This window comes from Esox lucius, chromosome 20, assembly GCF_011004845.1.
Source record: "Esox lucius isolate fEsoLuc1 chromosome 20, fEsoLuc1.pri, whole genome shotgun sequence".
Classification (NCBI taxonomy): Eukaryota; Metazoa; Chordata; class Actinopteri; order Esociformes; family Esocidae; genus Esox; species Esox lucius.
This window is the reverse complement of record NC_047588.1, coordinates 23,635,434-23,652,863: the sequence shown is the minus strand read 5'-3', so window position 1 is coordinate 23,652,863 and position 17,430 is coordinate 23,635,434. Positions and strand designations below refer to the sequence as shown.

At 40.2% G+C, this 17,430-nt stretch overlaps 1 protein-coding gene across 4 annotated transcripts; it reads left to right on the top strand.

Moving 5' to 3' along the window:
* The first annotated feature begins 64 nt into the window (after positions 1 to 64).
* On the top strand, positions 65 to 13,173 carry sult2st3 (sulfotransferase family 2, cytosolic sulfotransferase 3). 4 transcript variants are annotated; one of them, XM_020041457.3, is made up of 6 exons: positions 65 to 623; positions 10,226 to 10,434; positions 10,964 to 11,090; positions 11,187 to 11,281; positions 11,381 to 11,561; positions 12,488 to 13,173. In XM_020041457.3, exons 1-6 carry the CDS (start codon positions 542 to 544, stop codon positions 12,601 to 12,603), a joined length of 810 nt encoding a protein of 269 aa, XP_019897016.1. In that variant the 5' UTR covers positions 65 to 541; the 3' UTR covers positions 12,604 to 13,173. The 4 variants fall into 4 exon arrangements, with proteins under 4 accessions (XP_019897016.1, XP_010883380.1, XP_010883379.1 ...); XM_010885078.3 differs by having other exon boundaries at positions 563 to 644; XM_010885077.4 differs by lacking the exon at positions 65 to 623 and adding an exon at positions 6,888 to 7,355.
* Positions 13,174 to 17,430: the final 4,257 nt, after the last annotated feature.

Genomic DNA, 17,430 nt, shown 5'->3' with positions numbered 1-17,430 from the left:
TGCTTATTACACTAGATACTACCAAAAATAAAATGTTAAGCTTTATGGTTTAGCTCCTTGTATGAAAGTGTTTCAGTATACTGCAAGGCAATGATTCTCAACTCCAGACACCAAGCCCCAAATTATATATTTTCATTCTAGCCCTCAAATTAGGGCCTGGTCTAGACCTGGGACACCAGATGACTACATTAAACTACCTGGTAGATTTGAAGTTGAGAACCACTGCTTTATATTTTGGTGTTGACTGATTTGTCAGACTGAATTACAGCAATTTGACATTGTCCAAAGTTATCTGATTATATTGAAATGGCCCAATGCAAAACCAACATTGTGACCTCTCCCAGTCACAGGAATTTGAGGTGAACTTTGTTGAGCCTGTAATATTAGCAATTATTACAAGCCGGGATCTGGCATGTTTTTCAGTCAAGAGGCATTAAGTCAATATTATAAAATATATAGGAAACTATAGACCACCTTTGTCATTGGTACATACTTGTCATTTGACTTGTCAGGGGACATCCTGAAATAAGGGTAGATGTAAATGTTTTATTTCTGTCTCATTTCCCCTTGTCTAGGAAACAACTGGCTCGTATTACCCAACTCTCCCCTACACTGCATATCAGGTGTGGCATGACATCAGACAGGTGCTTACTTCACAATTAACTCTCCCTGCCGACTGTGGCTCAGAGTCTGAAATATGCCAGTGATTTAGAAATTATATTTACTGAAACTAATCACAAATCAGCTAAAGTTATGCAATATATTTTGATATCATAGTGTGGTATGCATGTTTTATATGGACCCATTTTAAAATGTTCAAAACATAACTGCTCTAACTTGCAGCGGTGTGTATTATAGTAACATAAGGTAAAAATGTTCACATTTCACTGTTAAAGAAAAGATTGTTAAAAACAAACATTTTAGTTATTTACTACCAGTGGCATCTCGGTAGCATCAAATAACTACAAAATGCTCATTACTTGGAAAAATACACTTGTTACTGAAATGGAAAGTTTACTGAAAAGGACAAAAGCATGGCTGTACATTTAGGGAATACTTTGCAAAGCTTAGCTAGCTATTAGCAAAGATGTAAGCCAAAGCTAATTGATTAGGGAATTTGAATATTAGAATTAATGAAAGACAACTTGAAGGGGCACTGTCTAGAATGCTGCCTCAAAACAATGACACAACTTGTCTCATCTCACCAAACGAGACCGTTATAACCAGGGTGGTTTCGGGTGGGAAGGATAATTCTGCGAGTGTTGAAAGTCAAAAGTTCATATTCAAGTTCATATTGTTCTGATCTGGATTACATCAGCACCTGCACTAATGACATCAGTCCTTCCCCAACCAGAAGCCCTGGATGAACGTAAAGGTACTCAACGCTGCGTTCAGATTTGTCGTCGTGGAGGCCTGCTGCTCATCCAGGGCCAACCTGAAAAGGGGCATCAAGTTGGCAAAAAATTATCACCAACTGTGGATCAAGGAACAACAACTGTGATCCTTGACGCATGTGGCAGGGCATCCAAGCCATCACTGACTACCGGCCAAATAACCCCACCCCCACAGCCAGCAACAGTCTCCATCACCGAAGAGTTATACAGGTTCTACGCTCACTTCGACAGGGACAACAAAGAGCCAGCCATTAAAGCTGAACCCCCCTCGTATGCCCCCCCCCGTCTCTCTGCCCCAGATGTGTCGTCTGCACTGAGCAGGATGAATGCACGCAAGGCTGCTGGTCGTGATGGTGTCCCCAGGTGTGTGATCAGAATGTGTGCTGGTCAGCTGGCTGAGTTTTTCACTGACATTTTCAACCTGTCACTGGCCAAGACGGTGGTCCCCACATACTTCAAGACTGCAACCATTGTGCCAGTGCTGAAGCAGTCTTCTGCATCTAGCCTGAATGACTTTTGACCTGTAGCACTCATCCCCACGATCATGAAGTGCTTCAAAAGACTAGTTCTGGCCCACCTCAAGTCCTGCCTCACCTCAACACTGGGTCCCTACCAGTATGCCTACCGGTCAAACAGGTCCACAGAGGACGCCGTCTCCATAGCTCTAGATACTGCCCAGACCCACCTGGACAAATCCAACACTTACAGTGGGGCAAAAAAGTATTTAGTCAGCCACCAATTGTGCAAGTTCTCCCACTTAAAAAGATGAGAGAGGCCTGTAATTTTCATCATAGGTACATTTCAACTATGAAAGACAAAATGAGGAAAAGAAATCCAGAAAATCACATTGTAGGATTTTTTAATGAATTTATTGGTAAATTAATTGTGGAAAATAAGTATTTGGTCAATAACAAAAGTTAAATTCAATACTTTGTTGGCAATGACAGAGGTCAAACGTTTCCTGTGGGTCTTCACAAGGTTTTCACACACTGTTGCTGGTATTTTGGCCCATTCCTCCATGCAGATCTCCTCTAGAGCAGTGATGTTTTCGGGCTGTCACTGGGCAACACAGACTTTCAACTCCCTCCAAAGATTTTTTTATGGGGTTGAGATCTGGTGGCTGGCTAGGCCACTCTAGGACCTTGAAATGCTTCTTACGAAGCCACTCCTTCGTTGCCTGGGCGGTGTGTTTGGGATCATTGTCATGTTGAAAGACCCAGCCACGTTTCATCTTCAATGCCCTTGCTGATGGAAGGAGGTTTTCACTCAAAATCTCACGATACATGGCCCCATGCATTCTTTCCTTTACACCAGGGGTGGGCAATACATTTTTACAAGGGGCCACATGAGAAACCTGAATTGTGTCAGAGGGCCACACCAACGATAACTTGAACTTAATTCTGCTCAACTTTCTTCCATTGTAAAATGCACTAAATTATATATTTTGAATAGCTGGTACTGATAATCGGAAGAATAAAACTATTGTGTAAATATTTATATTAGGCAATGTGAAATTGTGGTGTATAGGTCAAATAAGAAGACAAAAGCAATTATTGAATCAGTGCAATTATTTTTTTACTTGTTAATCTCCACAAACAATGAAAAACAACTTAACAAGTTTATAGAAATACAGCAATACAACAAACAATAACTTGTAATGTTTTCCACCTCATTTTACCTCTTCAGTGAGAATTATCCAGTCTGTTCTGGGCTTGAAAAAGGGCACTGAAATCTGGCTGAATGTCTGAGGTGGCTATGCGAAGGACAGCTGAGAGGTGGTCATCAGTGATAGAGGATCTGTGTTTGGATTTGTTGAATTTCATCACTGAGAATGTCTGTTCACATACATAGGTAGATCCAAAGAGGACTAGAATCCTCTGAGCATGCCTGCTCAGGTGTGGAAAGTTCTCCTCTTTGAGGGAGGAGTAAAGGTCCAGCAGTGAGACTGACCTGAAGTGAGACTGACCTGAACTTTGCTCGGATGAAGTTAATGTTTTAGTTACAGCATCAACAACATGGTTCATTTTTAACACTGTCTTACATAACACTTCCTGATGTACAACTGTCTGTTGTCACACCTGCCAGTTTGTCCCATTTCAGTCCTAACATGTCCAAACATGCATTTACCTCTGTGAACAAGTCATTACCAGTGGTTGTCCCTTTCATTGACTGCATGGCTGCAAACTCCTCCGTGATTTGAAAGTCTGCAGTTATCCCACATAAGTAGATGAGTAGCTGGGCGGTGTCATGTACATCGCAGCTCTCATCCAAAGCCAGAGAAAAATAGTCAAAGTCGGCCGCTCTGTTCTTCAGCTGAAGCTCCAAGTTTCCAGCGATGTCCTCAACCCGCCTCGTTACAGTTCGTCGGGAGAGTGACACGTTCTAAAATGCGCCCTTTTTCTCCGGGCACAACAACGCAACAGAGTCCAATAAACTTTCTGTCAGAAAACTCTGGCGATTTTGTGAGAAATGACATAACTTGTCCTGACGGCTGCATCTCTGGGGGTGTGAAGTTTCATAAAAAGTCCTTGTTGGGTTTGCAGTTTTGCTAGCAACGTATCAGGCTCCCACGCGCGCTCTTCATCAGACACATTTCTGTATTTATCCTCATGCTTGGTTGTGTAGTGGTGATTCAAATTATAATCCTTTAACACAGCGACCTGTGTACCACAGATTAAGCAAACGGCTTTAATTTTAATTTCTGTAAAGAAATACTTGGCAGTCCATGTCTTGTTGAAAACACGGCATTCGTTATCAACTTTTCTTTTCTTAGTAACCTGGCTAGCGTCACTTGTCGCTGTTCACCTTCACTCTCAGCTCACGCACGTATATACGTCCATACATCAGTAATACAAACGTAACACTTTTCAAAATAACATTTCCAAAGGACGAAAACCAAAAACCGAAACACCGAAAGAAAATATTGTGTCAATTATTCGGTGGCCGAAATTTCGGTGCATCCCTATAATTTATGATTGGCCTCACGTGGGACGGACAGGGACGTACAATGGGCCGGATGTGGCCCGCGGGCCGGTGTTTGCCCAGGTCTGCTTTACACGGATCAGTCTTCCTGGTCCCTTTACAGAAAAATAGCCCCAAAGCATGATGTTTCCACCCCCATGCTTCACAGTAGGTATGGTGTTCTTTGGATGCAACTCAGCATTCTTTCTCCTCCAAACACGACAAGTTGAGTTTTTACCAAAAAGTTCTATTTTGGTTTCATCTGACCATATGACATTCTATCAGGCCCCTTCTGGACCATCCAAATGCTCTCTAGCAAACCTCAGACGGGCCTGGGCATGTACTGGCTTAAGCGGGGGGACACGTCTTGCACCGCAGGATTTGAGTCCCTGGCGGTGTAGTGTGTTACTGATGGTAGCCTTTGTTACTTTGGTCCCAGCTCTCTGCAGGTCATTCACTAGGTCCCCCTGTGTGGTTCCGGGATTTTTGCTCACCGTTCATGTGATCATTTTGACCCCACAGGGTGAGATCTTGCGTGGAGCCCTGGATCGAGGGAGATTATCAGTGGTCTTGCATGTCTTCCATTTTTTTATAATTGCTCCCACAGTTGATTTCTTCACACCAAGCTGCTTACCTATTGCAGATTCAGTCTTCCCAGCCTGGTGCAGGTCTAGAATTTTGGTCTTGGCCATAGTGGAGTTTGGAGTGTGACTGTTTGAGGTTGTGGACAGGTGTCTTTTATACTGCTAACAAGTAGGAGAACCTGCACAATTGGTGGCTGACAAAATACTTTTTTGCCCCACTGTATGTGAGAATGCTGTTCATAGACTTTAGCTCAGCATTCAACATGGTCATTCCCTCTAGGTGGGTCAACAAACTCCATGACCTGGGGATCAGCCCTTCTCTCTGTAACAGGACTTTGGCCTTCCTAACCAACAGATGCCAGTCTGTCAGGTTAGACAACTTCACCTATTCCACCCTGATACTGAACACTGGTGTTCCACAAGGCTGCGTGCTGAGCCCCCTCCTGTACTCCTTCTTCACCCATGACTGCGTTCCTGTACACAGCTCCAACATCATCGTTAAGTTCGCCGATGACACCACAGTGGTAGGCCTGATCAGTGAAAAGGACGAGTCAGCCTTCAAGGGAGGAGGTCAAGCGCCTGGCGGCATGGTGCGCTGATAACAACCTGGCTCTCAATGCAAAGAAAGCCAAGGAGCTCATTGTGGATTACAGGAATCTAAATGCTGCAGTCATGCCCCCCAGTTCTCATCGATGGCACTGAGGTGGAGTGTGTGTCCAGCTTCAAATTCCTGGGTTTCCACATCTCAGATCTGGTCAAAAAGGTGCAGCAGCCTGTACTTCTTGAGGAGGCTGAAGAAAGCCCATCTGTCTTCCAAGATCCTTGTGAACTTCTTCCGCTGCACAATCGAGAGCATTCTGACCAACTGCGCCACAGTATGGTTTGGTGGTTGTTCCGTAGCCGACCGAACAGCCCTGCAAATGGTGGGAAAACCGTTCAGTCCGTTCTCACAGCAGCAGGCTCAGGAACAGTTTCTTTCCATCTGCTGTAACCCTGCTGAATTCTGTGACATCCCATCACTAACTATACACACTGTGTACTACTGGACTCTGTCACTGCCTTAAAAGTCTGATAATGCTTTCAGTTGTCTTCAGGTATGTGTCACTGCTGCTATTCCTGTATTTAATTTGCACATGCTGACTGGCACCTCAACATTTCCTTCATGGCACATTTAGAACTGCCACTGTATTTGGATTTTCAATTGTTACACACACATCTATTGAATCTACCCTGCCTGCCTCCGTGGACAGTTCAGCCAACGCAGCTGTATTTTCCTTTTGGCTCTTGGTTGGTTTACTGTATGTAGCTCCTGATGCTTGCAGCCTGCCTGTCCCTCACCAGATTCAATACCCGGCCTACTGGGTGGCAGCCTGCATCTCTAACCACTATGCTATATAACAAATGGGTCGTCACTCAGTCAGAGGCTGATACCAAGACCGTGTAAACTCCTGGCAAAAAAGGTACCCAGCCCACCCTTGTGGAATCTTCACCCTACAGTCCCTAGAGTTTACAGAGAATGGTGTGATAAAAAACAGTGAGTGTCAGTTATGTGGGTGAAAACACCTTGCTAATTTGAAGTCAGATGAATGTTCAGACTTGTTCAAGCTGACAGTAAAGACAGTCTAATCAACATTCTTTACAATAGCGGTGTGCCGAATGGCATCTCTGAATGCACAATGTGTTCAAACTTGAAACAGAAGGAGACAAAATACATTGAATAGTTACATCTAAAAACACTCCAACTGGATTCTAACTCTTTACTGATCGACTGGAAAAGATCTGAGTCCGTAAAAAGAGATGAACTGCACTCCAAAATCACTGGTAATCATGGAGCGTTCACAGATGGTGACTATAACGGTTATGTATCTCGATAAAGTTTAGTCCTTGTGTGAATCAGAATCCTTAGTTGGATATTTATTGTTGTAGCGATCGACCACGTTTTATTTCTTTGGGCAATTGATTGCTTATGTTGATTTAAAAATAATGTCCCCATTTGACACCTCCCCTATACTACACAGCCAATCACGTGCCGCCACAGCTTACATTATATAACACAAAGTTTGTACATTTGGATTGTCACAAGAATTTAAAAACTGCTCTGACGTGAAACACGATCTTTCTATACCTGAGGGTTAATTTTGCAACCACTTACAAGGAGGGGGAAAAAAGGAATGCACATTCCATTTCAAAATCCAGTGCCTGTGACACTTTTAAACCGTCCAGACGTCTTTTAAGGCTAAGAAATTTCGATTTTGAGCTGTTAACTGTGTTATAGGTATGACAAATGATGGAAAATATATCGTTTATCACGGACTTTTATGTCCTAATGAAACCCACAGTCCAGAGAGTTTTAAATACGCAGAGGAAATGAAAGTGAATGACGATGATATTTTCGTGGTGACATATCCAAAGTCTGGTAAGAACAGAACACTACAAAGAACAATTGAAAATAATTGGAGGAATTTATTTCGCTTTCTGTTATTGCCAGTTTATATTGCGGCGCTGCAGGTACTGTATTCTGAAGTTTAAAACAATAATTGTCCTTACGATCACCCCACCCAAACGTATATTGACCGATATAGCGTATGATACTTTATATGTACTGGTTTCTGATTATGATACCAGAAACACTTTACTGACCTGTTGCCAATTGACCTGATTAGTTGTGAGATATGTTCCATCTGGTACTATTTTTGTATTACACAACTTTTCCAGTCTTTTGTTGCCCCTGTCCCAGCATTTTGAGACGTGTTGCTGCCATTAGATTCAAAGTGGGCATATCAAGGAACAATTTTTCAGTTTCAACATTTAAAAATAAAATAGACAACTTTGTAGCCTACTATTTTCTATTGAATTAAAGGGTTTAAATGATTTGCACATCTTTACATTGTGTTTTTTATCTCTCCATTTTGCACGCTGTCCCAACTTTTTAGGAAACTTTGTTATATTATAATTGTAAGCAACTTGTTTTATTATTACTATATACTTTTTTTTTACATAGTAGGAAAGGGCAACTGACGTCCTCCCACACCAATGCGTAGACTACCAACAAGTTGCAGATGGGGAAGCTGTCAGTCGTGCTTCAAGTTCAGTGGCGACCATACAATATAAAAATATTTTTATTCCATTTTCATGTATTTAACAGTGACCCATTCCTTACATTAATATTGTTTTTTAATATGTGACCTGCCATTAAATGTGATAAATTGATGTTTTCAATCTTATACTATTGTATGTCAAACAATTACTTATCTCAAATATACACTGAACAAAATTATAAACGCATCACTTTTGTTTTAGCCCCCATTTATCATGGGCTGAACTCAAAGATCTAAGACTTTCTCTATGTACACAAAAGGCCTATTTCTCTTAAATATTGTTCACAAATCTGACTAAATCTGTGTTAGTGAGCACTTCTCCTTTGCGGAAATAATCCATCCACCTCACAGGTGTGGCATATCATGATGCTGATTAGACAGCATGATTATTGCACAGATGTGCCTTAGGCTGGCCACAATAAAAGGCCACTCTAAAATGTGCAATTCCATCCTACCGCACAATGCACCTGCAGGAATGTCCACCAGAGCTGTTATCCATGAATTGAATGTTAATTTCTCTACCATAAGCCGTCTCCAAAGGCATTTCAGAGAATTTGGCAGTACATCCAACCGGCCTCACAACCGCAGACCACGTGTAACCCCACCAGCCCAGGACCTCGACATCCAGTATCTTCATCTCCAAGATCGTCTGAGACCAGCCACCCGGACAGCTGCTGCAACAATCGGTTTGCATTACCAAAGTTTTTCAGACTGTCAGAAACCGTCTCAGGAAAGCTCATCTGCATGCTCGTCGTCCTCATCGGGGTCTCGACCTGACTGCAGTTCATCGTCGTTAGCGACTTGAGTGGGCAAATGCTCACATTCAATGGCGCCTGGCACTTTGGAGAGGCAGATGGCAGACAGTGTGTATGGCATCATGTGGGTTAGCGGTTTGCTGATGTCAACGTTGTGGATCGAGTGGCCCATGGTGGCTGTGGGGTTATGGTATGGGCAGGCGTGTGTTATGGACAACGAACACAGGTGCATTTTATTGATGGAATTTTGAATGCACAGAGATACCGTGATGAGATCCTGAGGCATGTTTTTGTGCCATTCATCCATGACCATCATCTCATTTTGCAGAATGATAATGCACGGCCCCATGTTGCAAGGATCTGTACACAATTGTTGGAAGCTGAAAACATCCCAGTATTTTTGCATGGCCAGCATACTCACTGCACATGTCACCCATTGAGCATGTTTGGGATGCTCTGGATCGGCATATACAACAGCATGTTCCAGGTCCTGCCAATATCCAGCAACTTCGCACAGCCATTGAAGGGAAGTGGACCAACATTCCACAGGCCACAATCAACAACCTGATCAACTCTATGTGAAGGAGATGTGTTGCACTGCGTGAGGTAAATGGGGGTCACACCAGATACTGACTGGTTTTCGGACCCCCCCTGACCCCCCCAATACAGTGAAACTGCACATTTTAGAGTGGCCTTTTATTGTGGCACACATGGGCAATAATCATGCTGTCTAATCAGCATCTTGATATGCCACACCTGTGAGGTGGATGGATTATCTCGGCAAAGGATAAATGTGCTCACTAACACAAATTTAGACAAAGATGTGAACAATATTTGAGAGAAATAGGCCTTTTGTGTACATAGAGAAAGTCTTAGACCTTTGAGTTCAGCTCATGATAAATGGGGGCAAAAACAAAAGTGTTGCGTTTATAATATTATTCAATGTATATCCACATGTATATTTGGCAGCATGTTTGCTTGCATTTTGATGGCTTCATTTTATCTACACCAGAAAATCCAGAGAGTATTTCCTATACATATATCTTAATTAATTGTCCCAACATGCCCTCAAGCATAGATAAAAACTGAACTTTGAGTCCATCTTAGATTGATTTGACAACACAGAATACCTTATATAATACCTTTATAGTAGGTCACCCTAACAACCTGTGATTGTTAGGCAAAGGAGGATTTGCATAACATTTCATACAGCCAGATAAGCAGAAGAGGAGATGGGAACCCGTCTTGGAGTGGAGGATGGATGGGTTCATTTGGGATTTACTGTTTAATTCTTTGTGTTTAGCTAATTATCATTTTCTTGTAAAACTACTTTCTTAATACTAGATGCAAATACATAAAGATTAGTTTATCTGACTTTCAGAAAAGTAATCAATATAGTCCAAAAGAAAACCTATAATACAACTGTTTCTCAGGAACCACATGGATGCAAGAGATTCTCCCCTTAATACTAAATGGAGGCGAACTGACTCCAGTGCAAACTATTCCCAACTGGGACCGGGTTCCCTGGCTGGAGGAGACAAGAGCAGCCCTAGTCCTGGATCGTCAGACCTCACCACGTGCAATGGTTTCTCATCTGCCCTACCATCTCATGCCTTGCTCTTTCTTCTCCTCCAAAGCCAAGGTACAATCTAGGAACTGAGATCAGTAGAGATATAGTACAAGACTATTGCAGCCTCTTTAAGGGATTGACTTTGAACCACTGGGTCAAATGGACTGACTTCCAGCACAGCGCCACACTTTAATATCATTATCTTATATTTTTTTTCAGGCACACTATTATACTGAGCCATTGTGAGTTTGCCTTTAGAACTCCTTTGAAGGAAAACATTAGGATTTTCTCAATGAGGCCCTTTACCTGCTTCCTCAGAGTTACATTTATTCCTTGTGGATTTTTATGTGCACTTGACTGCATTTTACTAGAATTAGCTCACTGATGTCTGAAGTCTGTGGTATCTGCTGGAATGCAAGCAGATATATATTTTCAGTCATTGTGGATATGCTAGTTAGCACCGGCTTTTGAAACAATCTAACTTTCTTGATGCTAAGTGTGGACATAAATGGTATCATCTGATTATTGGGGTGTATTGTAGATACATGGTCTGATTTCCAAAATCTTGAACTATCCCATTAAGACGTTTTGTTTTCTTCAGGTCATTTATGTAACCAGGAACCCGAAAGATGTTATGGTGTCATCTTTTCACTTCCACAAGATGGCCAGTTTTCTAGATGACCCTGGAACGTTTGATGAGTTTCTAGACAAGTTTCTCTCTGGGCAAGGTGAGAAATGCAAGGCAATATAAATAAAGGGGATCCATTATAAATCCATTGTAAAATATCTGGGTTAATTTGCAATTAAAATGTGTTTCTATACAGTGTTATTTGGAAAGTGGACAGACCATGTGAAATCCTGGCATAATTCTGATCTGGGCGATAGAATCCTATATATTTCATATGAAGAAATGGTGAAGGTAAACTAATCAGTGCAAACACCTCATTTCAAATATCCAGGAAAGGATAGTGAACACAAAGTGTTTACTAAACATGTTTTGTCAATTTCTCTCTTGAAGGACCTACGGGGAGTGTTGGAACGCTTCTCATGTTTTCTTGGTCGAGAACTAAGTGAGGAGGCTCTAGACTGTGTTGCCAGGCACTGCTGTTTCAGCAACATGAAGACAAATGCAATGTCAAACTATTCGCTGGTGCCACAAGAGATAATGGATAGCAGCAAGTCCCCCTTCCTTAGGAAAGGTAGTGGCAACTGATAAGCTTAAATGGCTGGCTACGCACTCCATGTATTGGTTAAGTGATGTAACACATCGTTGTGGCAGCATCTTTAGGACCATTAAGGCAATTGCGAAAACAATCTGTAAATAATGTTATTAATTCTGACCTTACTTAATTAGCCTGTTTAGTTATTTAACATCTAGCAAAAAACTGTGTACCAAAAATCAGTATTTTGGAATTTCATAAAAGCAAGAATGATTTTTCCAACACATCTTATCTTGCTAATATTAACTAAGTCAGCAAGTCAGTCAGTCTTGTGAAAGGGACATTGCTAACTAGTTCTAAAAGTAAAAACTAAGATACCACGATATAACAAGACCTATCACGCCTATGCTTTTCGAGGTATTGTACATTGATTATTAGGCTAGAATGGGGTTCAGGTAACTCAAAAAAGGTTAACCAATGGATTTGTGCACACACAGTGTCTAGGGATCAGTTTGAGAAAAAGGGTTAGAGGAGAGGCATGGTTGTTCTTATAGATATTGCAAGTTGCACCTTGGAATATCGCTGACCGTTTTAACGTATGAGTACTAATGTGCAATTACTCTCTGTTCAGCCGTAAACAACATGCCGCCGTTGAAAGCGTAGGCGCTCTGTCTAACAGCATGATTCACAGCCATGACTGCATAGGCTACTCAACGTTGCTATATTGAAAAAAGCTCATTTGAAGTGCTCTGGATCAATCCAGCACAATTCCAGTGCCAAATACAGTTACCCGTATACTGTTGCAAATGAATAAGTGACCGCTCCTGTTCAAGTCAAGCACAACTATGGTTCTGAGGAAAAAGGGTTCTGAAGAAAAATGCATTAACGGCGGTTGTGACAGGGATATAGTTATTTCAATTCATTTTGTTTTACAGGTAAAGTAAACTACTTTTTTGTACTTTCAGGGATTGCTGGGGATTGGAAAAACCATTTCAGTCCTGAGCAGGATGCCAAATTCTCAGCTGTCCTTAAAGAACAAACTAAAGGACTGGATTTAAAATTCTGTTGGGATGAGGACTGATTGGCTGATCAGATGTACTTTGTAAATGCACCTATGCATCCATACTGTAAGTTGTAATTCACTCTCCATGCAGAGGTACTCTCTGAAATCAAAACCAATTAAAAACCTCTAGTCAAATTTATGTGAAAACATCACAGAAGAGTAGACTAGTCCTAATTCCCCAAGAATTAACTGTTGGATTTTTTCTAAGTTTGTTACTCTTTTAATTGAACTTGGTGCTTGTAGTTTAGTTCAAACCCAAATACTTACTCTCTGAACTGTTTTGTATATGGTACTTATTTCACATTATTCAAATACTATATACTCGGGAATATACAAATACACATCAATAGCCTTCTTGGGCCATTTCAATGTTGCTTTGCCATTGTGGTTGGGATGATGTCATTATACTTTTTAGACTGAAACTGAAGACTAAATGTCTTTTTAGACTAAATGTTTTCTGACTCATTGATGCCACAAGCAATTTTTCATAATTCTGCTGTACTAATGTATGTTCATTTCACCATATGCTTCAGTATTTTTTATCACCTTTGCCAATAGTAAAAAAAATAAAAATAATATTGTTGATTACTTTTTATATTGATATTTATTTACATTTTAAATCAACAAGAGTGTAAAAGGATTGTTCCACAAAATCTGAAACATGCACAAAAGGCAACACATTCACATTTTTGTTGGTATAGTGGAATGTGGTAATTTTTTACCCAAATTATTAATCTGCAGACCACAGCTAAAGATGGCAACCAGTCACCAACATAAACACTGGCATTATAAAAAAAAACATTAATTGGCTCCTATTGAGTCCAGTCTTTTTTTTTACATTACTGTGACTTGTCGCTTGCTTCTTGGGGTTTCAGGCTGGGTGTTTTAACTGCTGAGGTAAAAAGGGCTTCATAAGTAAATTAGATTGATCTTGACTTGTTCAGATTAGCCCTGTCTTAATACACCAGCTAACCGCTGAGCATCACTTTGGCTCTTCTATGTATTGTAGTTATATACTTATGAGCAACGACAGTGAGTGGCTGAGGTGTTAAATAACACATAGCTATATGCATGTTAACAAAGAAAAACAATGCATTGCTGTGCTGATAAACAACATTAGTATTTAATTATTGCTGTTATTTCTATGTCCTTGAGTCCCAAATACAGACTATAGCCATCCAAAATGAACAAAACTGTCATTGCTTGAGACCAACATTGAGTTGCAACATTTGTAATCTGAGTACAAAACTTGAAGACCCACCTGTCTTCAAGTTCCTACTCAGTACAAGAAGTCAAAACAGGCTAAAAAATGTAGACATGCTGTAGTTCAAAACAGGCCGTAGGAAATGGAAAAACTGACCCAACTGTGAATTTCACAATACTAACCAAGACAAACCTGCGGTGGAAATGCGTCCTTGTCTCATCTGACCATAAAACACTTTCCCACTCTGCTGGTTAAATCTCTTGCTTTAAGAAGGTACTTTTTGAGTAAAAGCTTCTTCCCACCCTCCCATTCAGGACAGTTTTATGCAGAGCTCTTAATGTGCTTGATTTGTTCACCATTACTCCACTGACAAAGAAATGACCAGTCTATAATTGTAATGGTAGGTTTATTTGAACAGTGAGAGACAGAATAACCACAAAAAAATCCAGAAAAACACATGTCAAAAATGTATTTAATGAGTGAAATAAGTATTTGACCCCTCTGCAAACCATTAATTAGTACACAGCAAAAACGTCAGTGTTATTTCAACTCCCATAGTGTCAAATTTAGCACTTTCCCTGAGTTTATATAATCCTCACCAGTTCAGAGTTAAATCAGCACTTTGGACAGTGGTAATGTTTTAACTCCATAATAGTGTTAAAAAATGAACACTCAAGTGTTGTTTCTTATCACATTTAAGAGTAATTTTTACACTAAACTGGTGTTATTCCTTTTCACCAAGGGTGTTAATTTCTAACATTCACAGTGTTAATTCATGACACTTTTTAACTCTAAATTGTGTTACTCCTTTACTCTTAAGTGTTAATTTAAATCATTCAGTGTTATTCAGGAAAAAAATAAATAAACAATGATTAATTTATTTTTTAATGACAAAAATATCCAAGCACCATAAAACTGAACTCTATGCACATTTACAGAGAACATAATGGTACAATATAAAGGCTATCATCTCCACCATAAGCACTTTGTAAGTCAAAAGGCTTATACATTTGAAGACCGTCTGCTTTCATCACAATTATTTCATCACTTTCAAACACGTTGTAGGCATGAAAGTGCTCACTGAAATGGTCAACCATAAGCTTGTTCACTATGAAGTAGATTACACTTGACTAAAAGTATGTTTTTTATTCTGCAAAACACAGGCATTTCTTGTTCTGTGCCACTGCAAATGACTAACCCGGCTCTGTACTCTACCCCGCTGATCTTTAACCAGTTAGTAGAGAAGATGTCTTTTGCTACAGCGGGCAGGGCTTGGGCGAACATTTCACCATTTTCCTCATTGTCCACATTAAAATGTTTTCAAAGGTCTGTACTCAACATGGTTCAAAGGAGATGTTTCCCAATTGGATGCTATTTTGCCTCAAATCTCATACTCCACATATGTATTAACGGTCCAATTTTTCCAATACAAGACGGGTAATGTAACATAAAATGATGTTTAGGAATCAGGTTTCTACCTGGATACAAGTGTTTGAACAAGTCATGATGTTCCATTATTAAATGCTTTAAATGCACAGTCATGCCTAGTGTAACAGATGGAGAGAATATGATGTTAATTATCTGCAGTAAAAGCAACAGCAAAGTCCAATTCTGGTTTGTCACCTTCTGGCACAATGTCACCAAAAATCAAAAGAATGTTTCTTACCAGACAATGAGTCTGAATAGTTGAGTCCTATATTATTGCCTATACTGTCCAAGTTGACCCTTGTCGGAAGATTTTCGCGCTCCAAGTAGCCATAGTCAAAAGCATAGATTTGTGACAAAAGATCAGGTTTTGACAAAACATTTTCAGAGAGATATTCAAACAGTAACTTTCTCTCATAGTGAGCCACCCCTTCAAGTATGTCATGCATTATGTCCAAAGAAAAGTTGTAGCAAACGTGAAAGTACTGTAGGCTGTTAAGAGTAGAATTCTTCTTTAGACCCATCACACACATCTTTTGTGGATCTGATTGCAACTCACTGCAGTGCATTTCAAAAAGCTCTTTTCCACACAATATCTGTGTTTTTGAAAACAATGGATGTGACTTAAAATAACTTCCATCACAAAAGTCTTCATATCTGTCTTTTGATACAAATGGTTTTGCAAGTAGTTCACAAATATAAGAATTGCGACAGATACATTGTATAGTTTCCAAAATTGGAATGTAAACACAAGTGTCTTTTACTGGGACCTGATCATAAGTACCTGTATTTTTATTTTGTCTTGAATCAAATCGTACTCCAAATTTTTTTTTCCAGTGGCTCCACAATCCCCCATTTCTTGTTGAATACTTCATTCTTTTAGTTTCAGTATTAAAACTCACAAATGGGTTTTGAAAATTCTCAAAACCCTTTTCCAATGTAGACCTTACAGGGTTAAAATGCAAATCAATTTATAACATTTTTGACATGCGTTTTCCTAACCAATGATTTCAGCAGCTTTTTTGCTTGTTAGGGTCATTTCTTAAAATTGTGTTAACTGGTGCAGTGGTTGAATACCTATACAAGCAACATATTCTTTTTTTCCCCCCAATAAATATTTCCCAAGATAAACAAATATCATCTTAAAATAACTGATTTTGAGTGTCAGTGTTTTAAAATAAAATACCAAGCAAAAGGTTTACCAAATATATATTTTGTAATTCAGTGGATGAGAGAATAGGTCAGGGGCTTTTTGGCAACCAATGCAAATAATATGGTACTGTGGAATCTGAGCATTAACAATTACAATATGAATGTACGTTTCATTGGAAGTGAATGTGCCTAGATAATGAGAACAACAGAAACCTCTCTGTAGGTTGTGCTCTAATGACAGGAATGTTTACGATGGCCATATGGCATGGGGGTTGACTTCTAAAAAGTTAGAAACGCCCTTAATGTATAGGCTAGCTGGTAACCAACATTACAGTGAGAAGAGATTGACTGAGATTGAGGTTGTGTAAGGAAGACCAGGTCCGTAACCTCATGAACAAGACTTTCTAATGCTGCAATAAATAATATACTTTCTCTCTCCCTTGACAAACGGGTATGCTAATTATTACAACCACTATACGAAACGGCAGATTTCTAACAGTACCAACATTGTTAACCAACAGCTGTTGTTTATCTTTTAGTTTTATGGGTTAAACATATCGTATAGTTTTAGCGATCAAACAAACTTTCATGGGTTAAACATACACTCACCTAAAGGATTATTAGGAACACCATACTAATACTGTGTTTGACCCCCTTTCGCCTTCAGAACTGCCTTAATTCTACGTGGCATTGATTCAACAAGGTGCTGAAAGCATTCTTTAGAAATGTTGGCCCATATTGATAGGATAGCATCTTGCAGTTGATGGAGATTTGTGGGATGCACATCCAGGGCACGAAGCTCCCGTTCCACCACATCCCAAAGATGCTCTATTGGGTTGAGATCTGGTGCCTGTGGGGGCCATTTCAGTACAGTGAACTCATTGTCATGTTCAAGAAACCAATTTGAAATGATTCGAGCTTTGTGACATGGTGCATTATCCTGCTGGAAGTAGCCATCAGAGGATGGGTACATGGTGGTCATAAAGGGATGGACATGGTCAGAAACAATGCTCAGGTAGGCCATGGCATTTAAACGATGCCCAATTGGCACTAAGGGGCCTAAA